At 60.2% G+C, this 16,974-nt stretch overlaps 7 protein-coding genes across 7 annotated transcripts; 5 read left to right on the forward strand and 2 right to left on the reverse strand.

The window, feature by feature from the left end:
- Positions 1–17: 17 nt before the first annotated feature.
- On the forward strand, positions 18–1,018 carry GGTG_07532 (hypothetical protein). The gene has a single exon (XM_009225356.1). It carries the CDS (start codon positions 90–92, stop codon positions 432–434), a length of 345 nt encoding a protein of 114 aa, XP_009223620.1. The 5' UTR covers positions 18–89; the 3' UTR covers positions 435–1,018.
- A 280-nt stretch (positions 1,019–1,298) lies between these two features.
- On the reverse strand, positions 1,299–6,195 carry GGTG_07533 (hypothetical protein; the record flags this gene model as incomplete). The annotated part of the gene is made up of 2 exons (XM_009225357.1): positions 5,157–6,195; positions 1,299–5,080 (listed from the first exon to the last, which is right to left on the reverse strand). The coding sequence occupies exons 1-2, from the start codon at positions 5,410–5,412 to the stop codon at positions 1,299–1,301; spliced, it is 4,038 nt and encodes a 1,345-aa protein (XP_009223621.1). The 5' UTR covers positions 5,413–6,195.
- A 1,522-nt stretch (positions 6,196–7,717) lies between these two features.
- Positions 7,718–8,395, forward strand: GGTG_07534 (hypothetical protein; the record flags this gene model as incomplete). Its single annotated transcript, XM_009225358.1, has 2 exons — positions 7,718–7,846; positions 8,061–8,395. The coding sequence occupies 2 exons, from the start codon at positions 7,718–7,720 to the stop codon at positions 8,244–8,246; spliced, it is 315 nt and encodes a 104-aa protein (XP_009223622.1). The 3' UTR covers positions 8,247–8,395.
- A 1,062-nt stretch (positions 8,396–9,457) lies between these two features.
- Positions 9,458–11,424, reverse strand: GGTG_07535 (hsp90-like protein). Its single transcript, XM_009225359.1, has 4 exons — positions 11,233–11,424; positions 10,677–10,960; positions 9,797–10,538; positions 9,458–9,721 (listed from the first exon to the last, which is right to left on the reverse strand). Exons 2-4 carry the CDS (start codon positions 10,897–10,899, stop codon positions 9,703–9,705), a joined length of 984 nt encoding a protein of 327 aa, XP_009223623.1. The 5' UTR covers positions 10,900–10,960; positions 11,233–11,424; the 3' UTR covers positions 9,458–9,702.
- A 956-nt stretch (positions 11,425–12,380) lies between these two features.
- On the forward strand, positions 12,381–12,611 carry GGTG_07536 (hypothetical protein; the record flags this gene model as incomplete). Its single annotated transcript, XM_009225360.1, has 1 exon — positions 12,381–12,611. The coding sequence occupies one exon, from the start codon at positions 12,381–12,383 to the stop codon at positions 12,609–12,611; it is 231 nt and encodes a 76-aa protein (XP_009223624.1).
- Positions 12,612–12,868: 257 nt separating this feature from the next.
- On the forward strand, positions 12,869–14,341 carry GGTG_07537 (hypothetical protein; the record flags this gene model as incomplete). The annotated part of the gene is made up of 2 exons (XM_009225361.1): positions 12,869–13,575; positions 13,705–14,341. 2 exons carry the CDS (start codon positions 12,869–12,871, stop codon positions 14,339–14,341), a joined length of 1,344 nt encoding a protein of 447 aa, XP_009223625.1.
- A 619-nt stretch (positions 14,342–14,960) lies between these two features.
- On the forward strand, positions 14,961–16,338 carry GGTG_07538 (hypothetical protein; the record flags this gene model as incomplete). Its single annotated transcript, XM_009225362.1, has 5 exons — positions 14,961–15,085; positions 15,157–15,211; positions 15,274–15,941; positions 16,032–16,207; positions 16,298–16,338. 5 exons carry the CDS (start codon positions 14,961–14,963, stop codon positions 16,336–16,338), a joined length of 1,065 nt encoding a protein of 354 aa, XP_009223626.1.
- Positions 16,339–16,974: the final 636 nt, after the last annotated feature.

Raw genomic sequence — 16,974 nt, forward strand, 5'->3', positions numbered from 1 at the left:
CCCCAACCGAACAAGCACCCAAAGCCGACAAGGACCAACTAGCAACGAGCAACACGCAGGCACTCTCGCCTCAAAGCCCAGCCCACGCTATGGCGACCAAACCCGTCCCACCCACGGCCCTGCGCGCGCTCTACCGCGCCCTGCTCCGCGAGCTCCCGCCGCGCATGGGCCTGAGCGACCGCACCCCGCTGTACCGCACCCTACGCGCCCAGTTCTCCTCCTCCCCGCGCGACACCACCACCACCACTGCCGCCGCCATCCCCTCGGCCCGCCACGCCCTGCAGTACGCCGCCTACTTCAAGGCCCAGCGCACCTACGCCGCCCTGCTCGAGCGCTACAACCCGGGCATGGGCATGGACGAGGAGGAGCGCGTGCGCCTGACGGCCCGGCGCGTCGGCATGGACCTGCCCGTCGAGTTTTCGGGGGAGAAGTAGGGGGTGGCTGCGAGAGAGAAAGAGAAAAAAAAAAAGAAAAAGATACCCGTACGGGATGAGAGCCACGGATGGTAAATGGAGGAAGAGACAAGAGCAGTCGTCGCACATCTCGATCACATCACCCGCCCCGACCAGCAAGTCGGCGCGTAAGCGTGCACTTCCACCGCCGAGTAGATATGCCGAAACCGCTTTGGAAGGAAGCATGCGAGAAATATATAATGCAGGGGCTTGCGCGCATGGATGCAGGATCCGTCTTCAGAAACCGAGATGGAGGTATCAACTCCGCGGAGGAGAGTCAACAAACAAACTACTAGGGCAGTTGAGGAGATGCGGGGTTGTGAATGATGTATAAATATTAGATTTGTTCTTCACGCAGCGACGCCACTTTACATACTGTACATATCAACATAAGCATAACACTCTGCATGTAGTAAAATCACATCGCACTTTGTCTCCCCATATAGACACGCTGCCCCTTCCCGGTCCAAAGAAAAGACGTCGTTGAAATGCTATTCTAAAAGTCGTGTCGTATATATCGAGAGGAGCCGCAGCGGGCGTGGAATATATAAATTTGGAAACGAAATGTGAAAATGAAGACAAGCTTAACAGGGGTATGTGGCAACTGGGTTTGCCATGTATAGACTTTGGATACTCGATCCCCCTTCAGCCCTGTTGATTTGTCCAAGACGGGTTTTGTTGTTGTGGTTGCTTTGTGGAGAGGGAGATGGCGGAGTAGAAGAGGGAAAACATATAGGAAGACATGGAAACAAGTGGAGAAAAAAAACATAGCATAAGACTTCGTGTGGGGTATCATCAACTCCGTACCATCCTCCATTTTCCCGTCACGCACCCACCCTCGGCCTCTCACACGCCACCGACCCCTCCGTCCTCGAGGCTCTCGTCCCAGCCGCCCGTCTCGAGCAGCCAGCCGCCGAGGCGCTCCTTGACGCCGCCGATGCAGTCGCCGAGCGCGCTATCCCACTGGTCCCGCACCACGCGCACCTTCTCTTTGAGGTCCTCCGTCAGCCGCCTGCTCTCGTCCTCGCGCATCTCGGTCACCTCCGGGTCCTCGTCGTCGTCGTTGGCCACGGCCGCCGCCGCCTCGCTGCCCGCCGACGCCGACAGCACCCGCTCGGCCGCCGTGGCCACGTTGCGCTCCGCCTGGGCCGCCTTGGCGCGCGCCAGGGCCAGGCTCTCCTTGACCTCGTGCAGCAGGCACAGGAGGTTGGTTTGCGACTCGATGAACTGGTACGTGCTCTTCTCTGCGTGCAGCAGCACGCTGAACAGGTGCTGCAGCGGGTGCTGCCCGTAGCTCGGGTTCTCCAGCACCTCCTGCGCCGGCACCTGGATGTGGAAGTCGGCTAGCGCCCCGTGGTCCTGCGGCACCTCGTCCAGCAGCGACTTGAGCGGCGGCGCAATGTCCCAAAACGCCGACAGCTGCACCTCGACGCCCCGCGACACATTCTCCTCCACCACGTCGCGGAACTCGCGCGCCCTCTGCAGCGACTCCTCGGCAAAGGCGTGCGAGCGCTTGGCCGCGTCCTCGGCAAAGAAGGCCCGCGCGTTGGCCAGCTTTTCGGCGTTGCCCGAGAGGCGGTAGGGGGTCAGCACCACGTCGCGGTAGCGGTCGTTGCGGTCCGAGAGCAGGTCGTAGACGGCGCGGTGGAGCGTCTCGCGGGCCTCGAATATCCACTTCAGCAGCGTCAGCTTCTCGAGCAGCTCGGGCCGCTCGTCGCCCTCCTCCTGGGGCACGTTGGGGGACGGCTCGCGCGACTCGTCGAACAGGCGCGACCGCAGGCCGTCGAAAAGGCCCGTGGCCTTGTTGATTCGCGACGTCAACAGCTCGTTGACTGGCGCCACAACCGCCTGCTGGAACCGCTCAAAGTCGGCCTTCTCAAGGTCCCTGAGCGCACTCCGCTCCGCCTGCGCCGAGTCCTCTTCGATCGAGGCCGCCTCGGCGTAAGTCATGTTGCCAGCCGCGATCTCCTGCTGCAAGTTGGTGCGCAGAGACGAGACGCGCTTCTTGGCGGCCGCTGCAGCCTCGTCGCGCATCTTGCGGCTGTCAGTCGTGAACCGAGCCTTTGTCGCCTCGGCGTCGGCCAAGTCGGTCAGCACCCGCACCTCGGCCCGCGTGGCCGCCAGCTCCGGGTGGTTGTTGTTCACTGCCGGGTGGTGGCGTGGGTACGGGGGCGGCAGGGTGACGAGGCGGGAGACGTCCAAGTGCGACGGGTCCGGCGTGCTGGGCGCTGTTGCCGACGACGTCGCGGTCGCGGGACCTGGGGTTAGAGAGTTGCGGTAGTACTGTGCCGGTTGGTGCGAGTGATCGGCTTGCTGGGGCGTGCGCACGTTCTCCGTCGAGTCCTCATGCCAGCCCACCTTCTCGGGCGGGTATTCCAACCCCGAGTCCCGGCTTTGGGGCTGGGCGCTACGGTGGCAGCTCTGGTTCGCATCGTGGGGTTCGTCGCTCCATTGGAGCGCCTCGCGGGCCTCCTTGGGCACGCCCATGTACTTTGATTCACGCTTGGAGCGCTCAATGCGCTGCGACGGGGTTCCGTTGGAGTCCGCCTCCCACCAGCGGCTGGCCGGTCGTCCGCGCGAGTCCTCCTCATCCACCATGTCGCTGACGCTCATGCTGAGAATTGGCGACAGCGATGGCCTATAGTTAGACTGCTGCCAGTTCTGGCCGCGATCAGGGCTCGTGCCGGGAGGCATCGGCGACGGGGACGGAGGGGCTGAGCTGCTAGAGGCCTGGCCATTGTCGTTGGCATGAGGCGTCGCTGAGCCTTCCCCGCGGTGTGCGTAGCCCGGGGAGGCGCGCTGCGACCTGTTCGGCTCCGATGACCTCGGCGTAAACTCTGGAGCGACGCTGCCCTGAGACGAGTCGCGCCTAGCAGACATGGGACGGAACAAGTCCCGTGTGAGATCTAGCACTTCGTAACCCATAGCCCCAATCGAGGCTGCATAACGCTCCCGACGGACACGCGACTCGCTGACTATAAATTCGGCAAAGAGCCTCACGCGCTCGGCATCGTCTGCGGCCGTGGCCTCCCTGCGCGCGAAGGCCTGGAACCGCTCGACTGTCCCGCGGCAAAACTGGTCAGCTGTCTGCCCCACTGCTGTCTCCTTGCTGATTGGGTATGACGAGGGCGTGGCGGTGGCGGCAGGCGTGCTGTTCGCACCGGGCTCCATTCTCATCCGCGTCTGCGAGCTAGATGCCGACCGGACCTGGGGAGGAGGGGTGGGAAGAGCCTTGGGTGCCATGGGGCCGGGGGCGTGACCCTGCTGGCCGCCGCTGAGCTGGTATGGCTTTTGCGGTCGCGGACAGAAGGGCGGAGTCTCGAGCTGGCTGGCGCTGTTCTCCGTCATTGTAGGAGGAGCGGACGCCAGGGCCCGCGGGGTAGCGTTGCGGGAGTCATTGGCAGATCGTGGTGTTTCCTGGCTACTCTGAGCCGGTCGCCCTGCGCTCCTTGGCGTTCCTCGGGTGATAGTCGGGCGCCTTGAAAGCTGGCCGGAGCTGGGAATCACAATGTCAGAAAGATGTCTCTGGTGGTGTCCTTCCAGCGACGCATCGATCGAGTTGTGGACACCTCGTGTCCTGCTTTCGTTCCGCCGTTCTCGCAGCGTCATATCTCCCCTGACTGCTCCAGCCCGTCCAAGCCCGGCCGAGCCGGGAGGAGACTCGATAGATTCGCCTGGGACACGAGTTCTGTTGCCACTTGAGCCGTCCCCATGTGAGGACCTGGCCGTCGAGTCTGGTGGGGAGTTGCTGCGGTCTCTGCGTTGGAGGTGCTGCTGCTGCTCTTGCTCTATTTGTTGTTCTATCTGGTGCTGCTCTTGGCGCTGCTGTTGGAGACGCTGTGACTGCTGCTGCTCCATCGTCACCTCGTTCTCGTTCCAATTAGCTGGAGTGGGCGGGACCGGTCCCAGAGCAGCGACGCCGCTGGGTGGTGGTCTCCTAGTGGGCGGCGACATGATGGGGTCGCTCCCGCTGTTGGGCCTCGACATGCTCTGCGACCTGGAGCCGGGCGGCGGACCGGGTGGGGGCGGTGGCACAGGCATGCCCGGGTCCCATCTCAACTGAGAGGCGGACCTGGACCTGGCGCTTGTCGGAGTGCCGCCTATAGATCCAGTGGATTGGGCACGGCGAGCTGCGGGGGCCATTTGCTGGACCTGATCAGGCTCAGCGGGCTCGTGGCGCAGCGGGATCTGCAGCGACAACGAGGCCGGGAGTGGCGGCCGATGGGACATTGCGTCTGGACTTTGGCTCATCTGCTGCTGCTGCTGCTGCTGCTGCTGCTGCTGTTGGTGTGGCCTGGAAAAGATGCCCATTGGCATGGGCGGTGGTGGGTGGTTATCGGGCGGCGTAATGACGTCAACTGAGGAGTCACGGTCCCTCCGCCGCAGCGATGGGATCCCAAAGCGGCGGTCCCTAGATGGGACCCTCCCGGTCCCAGGAGGTGGCGGCGGGAAGGACTGATGCGAATTGCTTGGGGCATGATGTTGATCCGGTGAGCTGCGCGGCGCATTTGGCGGCGGTGGTGGTGCCCGCACGGCAGAGATGTTGGCTGGCGGTGTTTCGTACACCTGGCTCGGGGGCCTCTGTTGGCTCCTAGGGGGCGAGTAGGGGGGAGGTGGTAGTGGTGACGCTGCGGATGACGGTGTTAGTTAAGAGTGGAAATTTGACAAGCACCGGCGCTCTCACGACCCGACACGTCAACTTACCCTGTGACTCGCCCGAGGAATACCGCTGGCTGCTCCGCTCAGAGCCCGGTAGGGGTGAGGCAATCCATTCCTGAGGGTTGTAGGGCTGGATGGCGCTGACGGGAGTCGGGCTAACGCCAAAGCCGTTGTGCGAAGTCAGCGACATGGCCGACAGCGGCGTGCCTGACGGGTTCGGGTATCCGCCCAGCGACGACGTCAGCAGCGGGTTCAGCCCGGCGCGCAGGCGCGACGTCGGGTCACGGCCGCTGCTCATCATTTTGAGGGTCCGGAGAAGGCGGAACTGGTGTGTTTTCGGTGAAGGTGGTGCCCAGGATCGTGGGTGGTTTGGTCGTGGTGGATTTTAGCGGCCTCTCTCAGTGTGTAGTCGCCCAAATTCCAACCAGTATAGGCGCCAACGTTGACAAGGCTACACAGAGCTATTAGGCCCAGCTTTCAATCTTCTCTGTTTCCCCTTGGGCCAAAACCCACACCCACAGAATTCCCGCCTCTTGTCAACAACCCAGCCAGAGAGGTGTCGTAATTGTCGTATGCTGTGGTGTGACTTGTAATTTTCCCCACGGGTAAACGGGCTGGCTGCTCGAGGTCGCGCCCGTGCGTGGCCGCTGAGGGGGGTTGGTGTTTCGATTCAGGTCCAAAGGCGGGCGCGGGCTCTGATCTGCCCCTCAATGCGCGATGCCCAGCACCCGAACCTCGACAACTGCTACCACCCACACCTCGGCCCTCCGCGTTGTCGACCTCCCTGCGGGCTCTCGGGTGATTCGAGTCGGCCGCCCGATTCGATCTATTGCTGATATGGTCAGGCCATCAGACACGCATCCTCGCTTCAATGGACCAGGTGGTGTTTGCTGGTTGGGTCGTCCAAGATGGACTGCGAGCAGCCTGGGCAGCACACGGAAGCCCTCCCTGTTGTCGTTGTGATCTATTAGGATTCGCAAAAAGACAACACTCGCCGAAGCAGGTATACAAAAGAGGTCGCAACGCAACCATCAGGCAAGACTGTGGCACCCGACAGAGAAAGAACAAGATCTGAGAGAGAGGGAGGAGAGGAGGTGTGGGAGGTGCATCAATGATAAAAACCCAGGAGATTGGTGTTCAATCGACGGGTGGGCCGCTGCCCCTTCCCGTTCGGTCACGCTAGGAAAGCCAAGGAACTTTGATGGGAGCCGACGAGGCAGCCGGATCGGGACGTGACTTCCTGAGTGTTTGTTTGAACATCAATCTGCTGACGGAAACGAATCAATGCCAGCTGGGTCACAGAATTTGAGAGCATCCTTCCAGGATCAAGTGGTAGGGAGACATTTATCGACCTGTCTCCTTGTCCACACGAACTCTTGGGTCTTGAACCTGTGTATCGACAAATACCATATGTCTACATGGCCCACTTGTTGCCCGTCTTCGCCTCCTACAGTAGATGCAAGCAATAAGCATTCTTCTTCACCTGCATCTCAGCTCGGCTGAGAGTGGCGACCCCCTGGAAGAAGCAAAGCCCGCCGCGTGTTGGCCTCGACACCCATCCTCCCAGCCTCATCACAAACCCCAAGGCCAAGACATGGGGAGCAAAAAGGTTGGGGGTCTCAGGCATGTGTGCGCGACAAGGAGGCTGCAGCTGTGCACCCACCGCCGGCTCTTGGAGGAGAAGAGCCGGGTGACAGCGAGCAATGGGCGGCGAGGTTGGTCGACTAACAGCAGCAGCTAGAGACGACTCTTGCCCACACATCTAAATTTGGATGGCGGAAACTGGGACTAGGCCCGTGATTGGCTGGCACATGTTGCAGCTCCTGCAGCGCTTAGCGTCCGGCCACCTGATTGGCCCCAAACCTGCATCCTAGCCCGCCTGCCTGAACATCTCCCGCATCATGGTGGGGGGTAGAAGTGGACCCACCCACCCACCAAATTCACCACTCACCGCAAGGGCCGTCTTTTTGCCTGGGAGAAGAAAAAGACAGGCCACTTTGGAGCACAACCTGCATGTTCTCGACTCGAGGGGGTACACTTTTTGGCGACCGCATTGCTATCAAATCTCCGATCTGCCCGAGCAGGCCAAGACGCAAACGGAGCTAACCGACCAACATGACGACCAACCCACCCCATTGAGACTTTGGCCCCTTGCCTTGTGCTCCTCCTCGTGGATCCGATCGACGCTGCGTGCCAAGCGTTCACGGACCTTGACCCCGACTCCGACCTCCTTCCTGGAAGAGGAAAAAGAAACCGGCCGGCAGCCGAGGCCGGAACTGGTTTCTGTGTGCACCCGTATCGGTTGTCTGGGTTGGGGTTCCAGGATGAGGAAGCTCTGTCTCTCCGCCTTGCCCACAATCGCGGATGGGAAACGCCGTCAGCCTATGCAGGAAAAAGAGCGGCGTCCATCCCGCCGAGGCTCGCATGCGGTTGCAAATTAACGTTAACGTAGCCGAGTATAGCTTCCCGCTCGCCATGCCGGCAAATTCCAATCGTTTGATGCAGACCGCACCACAGCCCAGGCGCCATGCCCTCCGTTCGTCCTCCCTACCCATGGAGGGAAAAGCACCAGGGTCGCCGGAAGCTCGCGCTTCCATACAGGCCTAATGCACACCGCAAGCGTCATTCCACTTTTGGTCTTGCGTCCCCTGGGCCTTGTCTGTCATGCGTCGCCACACGTGCGTCCCCCCGGTGCCAAATCCACAGCCAAGCAGCCGCGCTGCGATACCTACAAGGTAGGTGACTCCACGTCCAGGTTCGTGGCGCAACTAATAGGGGTACGGCATCCTTTACTCCTTTGCTTTTCGCGTGGGGTTTCTGTACGACAACTGGAGTCTCCGGGTCCTTTGTGGTATTTTTAGGCCGGCAAGTTGCCCCCCCGAGCGTCCTAGCTAGGATTCTTGGTGTCTCTGCCCTCTCTTGCGGCTTTAATTAATGACGCTTCATCAGCTGGGAGTCAGCCAGGTGAGGCTGGCCAACGATGTCTTGTTATTTTATTCATTAGGACGGAATGGACAGGCCACCGAAGACGTCCAAGGCTGCCAGCATCCTTGCTCGAGCCTCCAGTCCATGCTCACCGGGAAGCACGGCCTCAAGCTGTGTCACTCGCGCATGTGCATTCGCGGGATTAAATAACATCCTTGGAAACCCCTCACGAGGAAGGATCTCTAAATAAAACTCACGCTATTCCAAGGAGCCTCGTCTGCGGCCCCGACTGTGATCCCTGCTGGCGCAGGATGCCGTTGATGGCGGCGGTGACGGAGTGCGCGTGCGTCTTCCCTTCCTCCTCCTCGTGACCGAGCATGAGAGGTGCGGAATCCTGCAGCTCCGGCCGCCCAGCCACGTGGTCTGTCTACTCGTCCACCGTGACAGGAGCGCGCGTCGGCCATGCGGTGGCCAACCCCCAAGCGGAGGTGCTCGGCGCATCGGTGAGCTCGCGGCGGCCCGAAAGCGGCCCGGAGGTCAAGGCGCGCCCCCAGGACCGAGTCGGCAGCCCGAGCGGGACGCAGATAAAACAACTGCTGAGCGAGTTGCTTAGCCCTATTCACTATCTTTTCGACGTAGGGAGGGTATCACTGAAACTGTGTACTTCAACTACGCCGTTTAGCGGGCGTGGCTTTGCAGAACGATAGACTAACCAAGCCTTTGAAGTCTTTCATCCCCTGGATCATATTGTACAATTGCGGTGTCATTCTTGGCTAAAAGTAAATGCCTGGGGCATGCGGGATGGAGTATGTATAGCCCACCCGGCGTGCCACGTCCAAATGCAAAACAACGCACGCGACCAACCACACACCTGGCACAAAGAACTGCGCGCCTAACCGTTAACCAGCACCCCTGGAGGCTGGACGGCAGCTCGATGGGTGGATTGGGTCGGACGAGGAGGGGGAGCCATTTTGGTCCCCAAACCTTCCATATTCCCCCTGTCAGAAGAGGGCCCTACACCTTTCACCAGATATCAAAAGCCTAACACCACACACCTCCATACGTTGACGCTCGTGGCCATGGCGGTCATGCCTTTGGGGGTAATTCTAAACGTGCTACCTACCTAAGTTACTACTAGCCACAGTGATTTGATCTTTTCCCTTCCTCTTCTTTCTCGACTTTCACAGCGTTGGTGCATCTTAGCGGCTGCTCATGGCGTAATCGGGAGCGTTCATAGAGTTGTATGGCTGTTAAATTCCAGCCCCCCCATTGCATTTCTTTGGAATTGGTCCTTCCTGGTAAACTAATGGGAGCGCCTTCTGTGTTGTACAGGCTCGATTCCCTCCCGGCGTTGTACTTGCCGTGTCACTCAGAACGCATCGGACACGACCTCGGGGTACCAGACTCGAGCCGCTTTTATGCCATCGTATGCTCTTGTCGTAAAGCGTGTATTTCATATAGCCTATAGCATCATTATGCGTAGAACCAATCGAGGATGACAGATGTCACCCATGTAGATTTTAGGGACCGAACGTCGGGCTTGCGTTCCCCATCATTCGACGCTCCATTTCTGGCCAGCGTCTCTCAACAACCCCATCCCCCCATCCATCCGACCCACTGAACGCCATAAACTCCCCCCTTTCCAGCCCGCGACTAACAAGCCATTTTATAGAATGGTACCGAATCTGTCCAGCGGTATCGTTAGTTGGCGGAGCCCAGAGACAAAAGATACATATGGCACAAGGTGGAGAGAAACCTACCCAAAGGTCCTTTTGATACTGCGAACGTAGTACTCGCCCCAGTTCCGCTTGGTGACGTCCTCCTGGCCGACGGGCACACCGCTCCAGGTGACGCGCATGACGGTGACATGCTCGACGTCGTTCTGGTCAAACTCGATACGCAGCGTCGAGAAGTGTCCGGCCGGCCACTGGTTCAGCCGCCACGACTGCACAATGCTCTTGGGCTCATCCAGCTCCTTGTACTCGCCGGCGACGTTTCCGCCAAACAGCTCGAACTTGCCGCCGGGGCGCGCGCCTTCGAAGACGCGGGGCGGCTCGCGCGTGAAGGCGGCTAGGCGCTGCGGGTCCGTAAAGGTCTTGTACAGCTCATCGGCCGTGGTGCGGAACTCCTCGTTGTCGGTGACGGTGGTGGTGTTGACGACGGCGCCGGACTGAGACGCGGCGGCGGATGACGAAGCACCTGCGAGCGGCGAGGGCGTGGCTTGGCCGTGGACCTTGGGGGTGGAGAAGCCGCTGGACGGGTTGGAGCCCGGGGCGTGCTGAATGTCCTTGCCGTGCTCATTGATGAGGGCCGGCGCGAGCTTCAGGAATTCGGCACGCAGCTTGGGCACCAGCTTGGAGCGGACCAGATCCTTGACGGGCTGCTTCTCCTTGGCGTCGGCGTGGATGTCGATGTCGAACACGAACTCATCCTCGTCGGTATCGTGGGCCACCTCAGGGACGGTGATGCCGCCCGTGACATAGACCTCATCCGCAGTGGTGCCTATGGGATGCCGAGCAAAAGTGACAGGTCTTAGCCTCGCCGTCCGGTTGATCGCTACGAAGAGAAGACGAGGCACACAACAAAACAACAACCGGGGGGCAAAAGGTCTGCTTGAATTTCTACTATTGCGACACTCACCTGAGTACTCCAGAGCTAGCTTGACATCAAAGATGGTAATGACCTTGCCCTTGCGCTGGCTGACGTCGACGTCTCCGTCCATGCTGACGACCTTGCTAATCTTGGCCGAAACCCCGCCATCCTCGACTTCTAGCTTGGTCAGGTTGTCCTCGAACCATTGTTTGGCCCAGGGCCCGACGTCCTTGTTGACCCAGTGCCAGTTGTTGGGGTTGTGAAGCACCATTTTCGCGGTCTGGCCTTGTGGCGGATGATTCTACAGTTTGGAGACGGTTGGAGTTGGGAATCTGCATGTTTGTCGTTAGCGGATGCGCTGAGTGCTTGGAGGGGTGTCGCGAAGCAAGGGAGCGAAAGCGCCAAAGATCAGAGATTGGTCGAAAGACCGCAGCGTTTGTCATCAATGGAGGGAGTACAAGTCGCCCTATGACTGGTGCCAGCTGGAATATCATCATTTGAGGAGGGAGAAGCAGCGAAAACCAGAAGGGTTCGCGCAGGGAAAAAAAAAAAAGCGAGGCAGGAGAGGCAGACGCAAGGGAATGATGGCAGAGGCACAACCTACAGTTGGAAAGCTGTTGCTCGACACGCGACGACCCGACGCAATGTGATTGCAAAGATGCCGGACCACAAGAGACGGGAAGTGCGTGTCGAGACAGGCGGAAGCGCAGGAGTAGACAGGAATAAGTCTCGCGCCGAGGTCTGCGAAGAATGGAATCAAAGAGACATGGAAGATTCGATCTGGTTCGAGTGGGTGTGTGGGCGTGGGTGCGTGGGCGTGGGTGCGTGGGCGTGGGTGGGCGGGCGGTGAGGCTGCCAGGCCTCGACCAGAATACTGCCACACAACGTCCACCGCCTTCCTGTTTCTCTCGCCAGATGTCTCTAGCGCCCCACTGCCCCGCCGTGAAGCAGTGCCCCGTGCGTTTTGGCAGGTATAAAGTGGGCGCCGCCTCGTTCAGCTTTTCTTGTTTTCCCTCCTTTCTTCTTCATACTTACCTTGTTGGCCGAGTCGCGCGATCATGAAGGCGCGGCCGGAGAGTGGGAAGCCTGCATTGCACACCGTGGCGCTGACCGCTTTGGTTTGTCCTTCGGGGCCAACCCTGGCGTAATTTTTGATACCCACCTTTTGTTTTCATTGTGCGCGTCGCCTGGTTGCGGCGCCATGAAGAAGACGAGGTCGATGTGTGGTGTTATGTTTGAGTGCGCTTGAGTGCTCTCGACAATATTTGGTGCCTGTCATGACCCCACATGTCCTCCCTTCGCATCCTTGCCTCGAGGTAACCTTGGCAAATTCCATGCAGCCTGTTGTCGCCGTCGCGTTTGCCGCCTTGCATCTAGACTTTTGCGGTGCTATGTCGGTGCACTTGTGGCGCTTCTAGCCCGGCCTGACCACAGACATCACCACGCTCCGACCTTGATGTCTCCTGAACGTACAGCGCCGCTGCCACTGTCGCACTGCTGCCACAATGTCCGAGAACATGCCACCAGAGCCGCGCCGTGCGGTGTGCCGTGACAATGGAGAGCGGCCCCCATGACATGCGACGTCTTGGACAAACATGTCAGTTCCCAGGGGACCCTTTAGGTTCCGCCTCGTGCCGGCCTAGCCAGCTCTCTCTCCTCCCTCTGCTCCGACAGAAATCATGGACACAACGTGTTTCCTGAGCACATCTCGGCACACTTGGAGAGATGCGAGCACGAATGGTTTTACTGGCCATGAAGATAGCCCGACTTCGACTGGCCGTTGCCCTGTCTCTTAGCCGCCTCAGCCTTCTGGTTTCAGCACAGGAAACCCTGGCTGATGGCCTGACCGTCTTCCCTAACTGCTCGGTTTGTGCAAAGAGAAAAACCGAGTCCGCTTGTGCTGGCCACGCTGACGACTGGTATGCCTGGGGCGACAGCTTCAATATGCCCTTCCCATCCTCCGAGCCTCTCCCTGCTCTTTAGCCGAAAAACACTGTCTCTGCGATGACAGGGGACTGCAGGAAGGCTTGTGGGACTCTATCTCCCATGCATGCAGCATCAAGGACTGGTTAGGTGGGCAGAGAGTTCCCAAAGATGCAGCCAGTCCCAGTCTCAGCGACCCCCAGTGAAGCGATGCCGACCGGGTGGAGAGTGCTCCAGCGACGAAGAGAATTGTAGCCCGGGTTTGCGACCCTGCGACCCCGTCTGAGAACTAGAAGGTGGCCGCCGTCACCATGCCCATGTTTGCACTTGCTCTGTTGGCCATCATCGTTCGGCTGGTGGTCAGGGCCTGCTGGCTCAGGTCCAGGGCGACGGCGAATAGCGGCTGGAGAATGTCCAAGCCAAACCTCTCTCTGCTGGACCTGGGCGACCTCTTGATCGTGCTCGCGCTCTGCGGCCTGGCCGTCACCACCTTCACGGACTCCTTGCCGCTCAGCTCGCAGGGGCAGACGGCGCGGGTGCCCGTCGGCGTCGACGTGTGGACGCTCTCGCCGGAGCTACTCTACATGTTTGGCTTCTGGCTCCTGATCTGGGAGGTGCTCTATTTTGCCACCATGAGCCTGATCAAGACGGCGCTGTGCCTCCTGTTCCTGCGCATCTTCCCGCGCCACGGGCGGCACAGCGCCACCATCCGCATCCCGCCGTGCGGCCTCCCCTTCCGGCCCGTGGCATGGGCGACGCTGGCCACCAACGTCATCGCTGGCGTCGCCTTTTTAATCCTGTGCCTCGTGCAGTGCTTCCCACTCTCGTACACGTGGACGAGCTGGGACAAGGAGTCCGGGGGCCACTGTGTCCTGGACCCGGGGCTCCTGAGCTGGAGCAACGCCATATTTGCCATCGCCATGGATGCATGGATGCTATTTCTTCCGTTGTCACAAATACCAAAGATGAACATGGGTATTGAGAGGAAGCTCGGCATGGTCTTTATGTTTTGTCTGGGCACACTGTGAGGCCTCCTTCACCCCGACTGCCTAGTTTCCCCCAGGTCTTCCCTCGGTTCTCTCTCAGGCCCGAAAGAAGAAACGCTGGACTGAGTTTTCTAGTGCGCTGACCTTTGGTACTTTACCAAGAACAGGGCTACTGTAGTAAGCATACTGAGACTGTTCTCCCTCGCCAGATCCGAGAGGAGCACGAACTTCACCCGGGATATCCTGGGCCTGGTGTTGCTATCCAGCATCGAGATGTCGGCGGGCATCATCTGCGCCTGCCTGCCGAGCCTGCGCGTCTTCCTGGTGTGCGTGTTCCGCAGCACCCGCGACACGGTGTCGCAGTCGCGCAACTCGCAGAGCCTCCAACAGCAGCGGCAGGGCGCCCACTCGGCGGCCGCCTCCACTGGCGGCCGCCACTGGGCGGACGGGGCTCGGCGGGCGGAGCGGGGTCAGCGCGCGGGCGGCGGCGGCTCCCGCCGGCCCATGTCGGTCGTACACTACTCCATCAGCTCCGGCGGCCTGACCGGATCGACGCGCCCCATGTCGCTCCCGGCCACGTGGAGGGGCGACATCATCAGGGAGATCATCGGCGGTGCCGGCCCCGGCCGCGCGAGTGGAGGGGACGAGGGCGAAGGGGGCCTTTTGGCTGCGAGACTCTCGGCTGACGACGTCGAGCCGGCTGCCGTCGGTCCGGCGCGGCGGCAAGTTTTAATAGAGGAGGCCGTCCATAGCGGCAAGGGCGACGTCGAATCTCGGGGTGCAGCAGGCGCCAGCGGCGCGTAATCTTGGCAATATCTCGACCGCTGGCACGTGTATCGCCACACAAATAATGCCAGCGGTGAATCCTTAGCAAGGCTACACCCCAGGCAATGTGGGCTGTCTGAACCACCCCATCAGTCTCCCAAGGCAGAGCCAATATCAGAATTGTTACTGCACAGATCATAGCCCAGGCTTCTCTTTGATTAGGCCTACGTAACCGCCCCTTCTGGTTAATTGAAGCAGGTGGCAAAATAGAGAGCTTCCCCTTCCGCCAGGAGATGGGGGTGGCTCCTGCACGTGGATGGGGATCGACGTGGAAGGGTGGGTGTGCCTTCATATCCGGGAAAATACAAACTCGATAGCGGCTCGTCGAGGACATGTTTTTGATAGGCCGATCTATTGCTTGGCCCAGGGAATGCACACTCGGCATCAACAAGCCGGCATTTGGTGGGTTTACGGGAGCTGGCGTTCATCAAAGATATATAAGCGGCTATTTGTTCGAGGGATGGGCATCCAAAGTCCCTTTCTTTTCATCGCAAAATTTCGAGTCTTGAAACTAGTACTTGTTGGTTTTGTAATACGGTGGAAGAAACCAACTCTTCAAGACTTTTTACTGTCAACTGCCTCAATCATCTTCGCCATGATGCGTTGGCTGGCCTTTTCTGGTCTCATGGCCGCCGTCGAGGCGATTCCCCAGGCTGGGGGCGGCTACTCTACAACCATGCTGCGTTTCGGCTGCTCGCAAGTTTCCATTGACCGGATCGACCCGTAAGTCCCCTTCTGAAGCATCATCATGGCGTTCACAAATGCTAACAGCATCACACGCCTCGTCACTACAGTCTCGTCGACCCTGGTTTGATCCCTTCGCCCCATGTCCATCAGATTGTCGGAGGAGTATGTCTACCTGCCCTCCCTACACCCGCATCACAAGATCAACTAACCCCCACCTCTCCCAGAACGCCTTCAATGCCACCATGCCGTACGAAGACATCTCCAAGCTGGCCAGCTGCACGACGTGCACCTTCGACCAAGATTTCTCAAACTACTGGACTGCCAACGTTTACTTCCGCGCGCGCAACGGCAGCTACCACCGCGTGCCGCAGATGGCCAACGAGGTCATCGGGCCGGCCAACGGCGGCATAACCGTCTACTACACGGCCCCGGGCCCCAAGACGGTGACGGCCTTCAAGCCGGGCTTCCGCATGTTCTCGGGCGACAACAACAGGCGCGTGTCGGCGGGCCAGGGCAAGAACATGCAGAGCTGCTTTCGCTGCTACACCGGGCCCAACTTTGGCGGCAACATCTACTCCCCCTGCATGGACCCGGTCCGGGACACCGAGGGCTTCCCCAAGCAGCCCTGCCCGGGCGGTATCCGGTCGAGCGTCATCTTCCCCATCTGCTGGGACGGCAAGAACCTCGACAGCCCCAACCACAAGGACCACCTGTCCCACCCCGTCGGCGGGCCGGCCTCCTTCGCCCTCGTGGGCGCGGCCTGCCCAGCCAGCCACCCGGTCAAGATCCCGCAGGTCCACTACGAGATTGTGTGGGACACGTCCAAGTTCAACGACCTGTCCACCTGGCCCGAGGGTGGCGGGCAGCCCTTTGTGTTGAGCAACGGGGACACGTGAGTATCGAGACTCTGTCTTCCGTCTCTGGTCCGTTCTGTCGAGTGATCGCGATGAGGGCTGACTGTGCGTTCCCCGACCCTCCCCAGAACCGGTTTCGGCCAGCACGGCGACTACGTCTTCGGATGGAAGGACGACACGCTGCAGCACGCCATGGACAACCGCTGCTTTGGCCCGCGGTGCACCGGCCTGACGACCCAGGCCTTCCCCGGGGCTGCCAACGACTGCAAGGTCGACTCGACGGTGCCCGAAGAGGTCGAAGGATGTAAGTCGAGCTGCTGGCGGGATTTGGTCGCAAAGCCCGAACAGAAAGAGGCCTCCGGACCACCAGACTGACAGTTGGCTCGAATCACAGGGCTCGACCACCTTCCTGGCCAAATGCCAATGCCGGCTTGAGAGACATGGCTTGATTCGGATTCATGGATAGCAAGAAGGGAATGATTGGTCGCAGCGGCTGCGGCGACGAGCTGGTTGCCCTGTTCGGTACTGGACCTGTTTCTCCCCCATGTCGCCCAAAGAAAAGGGCGCGTGCAGTCTGCGTTGGTCCCTTTCGCCACGAGGAATTCTGGCGCGACTAGGGTGAAGGAGTAATAGGAATGATAAGGGGCAGAAAATAGATGTTCGATGTGTCAACAGCCAACCTGGGGCGCGCTGCCAAGAGGGCTGGGTTTTATGCCAAGAGAGCTGGCCGTCGGGAGCTCTCTGGGCCCTTCAGCCGCACTTCCAAAGCCGACGCCAGGGATCGATAGCTTGACCCGGCTAGTTCCCCAACGCTCCCGCCAAGCGGGCCAGCGCGCTTCCGCTTTCCAGCCCTGCGTGATCGTAACGCGATGAGCTTGTCCAGACAAGCTCAGGGCAAGCTCCGGCACTCCAGATCTAGGCGACTTGGCCAGTCGCTTGCCGCCACGGCACGCTCTTGGCTGGGCCTGGGAAGCGAGAACGCCGGCTCAGCCGCGAAAAAAAAGAAAGGCCTCCTGCGGTCTTGGCCTGGGCCTCCTTCCTCGTAGGCCCCTGGCGGTAAGGGAGGATCCC

This window comes from Gaeumannomyces tritici (assembly GCF_000145635.1).
Source record: "Gaeumannomyces tritici R3-111a-1 unplaced genomic scaffold supercont2.4, whole genome shotgun sequence".
NCBI lineage: Eukaryota > Fungi > Ascomycota > Sordariomycetes > Magnaporthales > Magnaporthaceae > Gaeumannomyces > Gaeumannomyces tritici.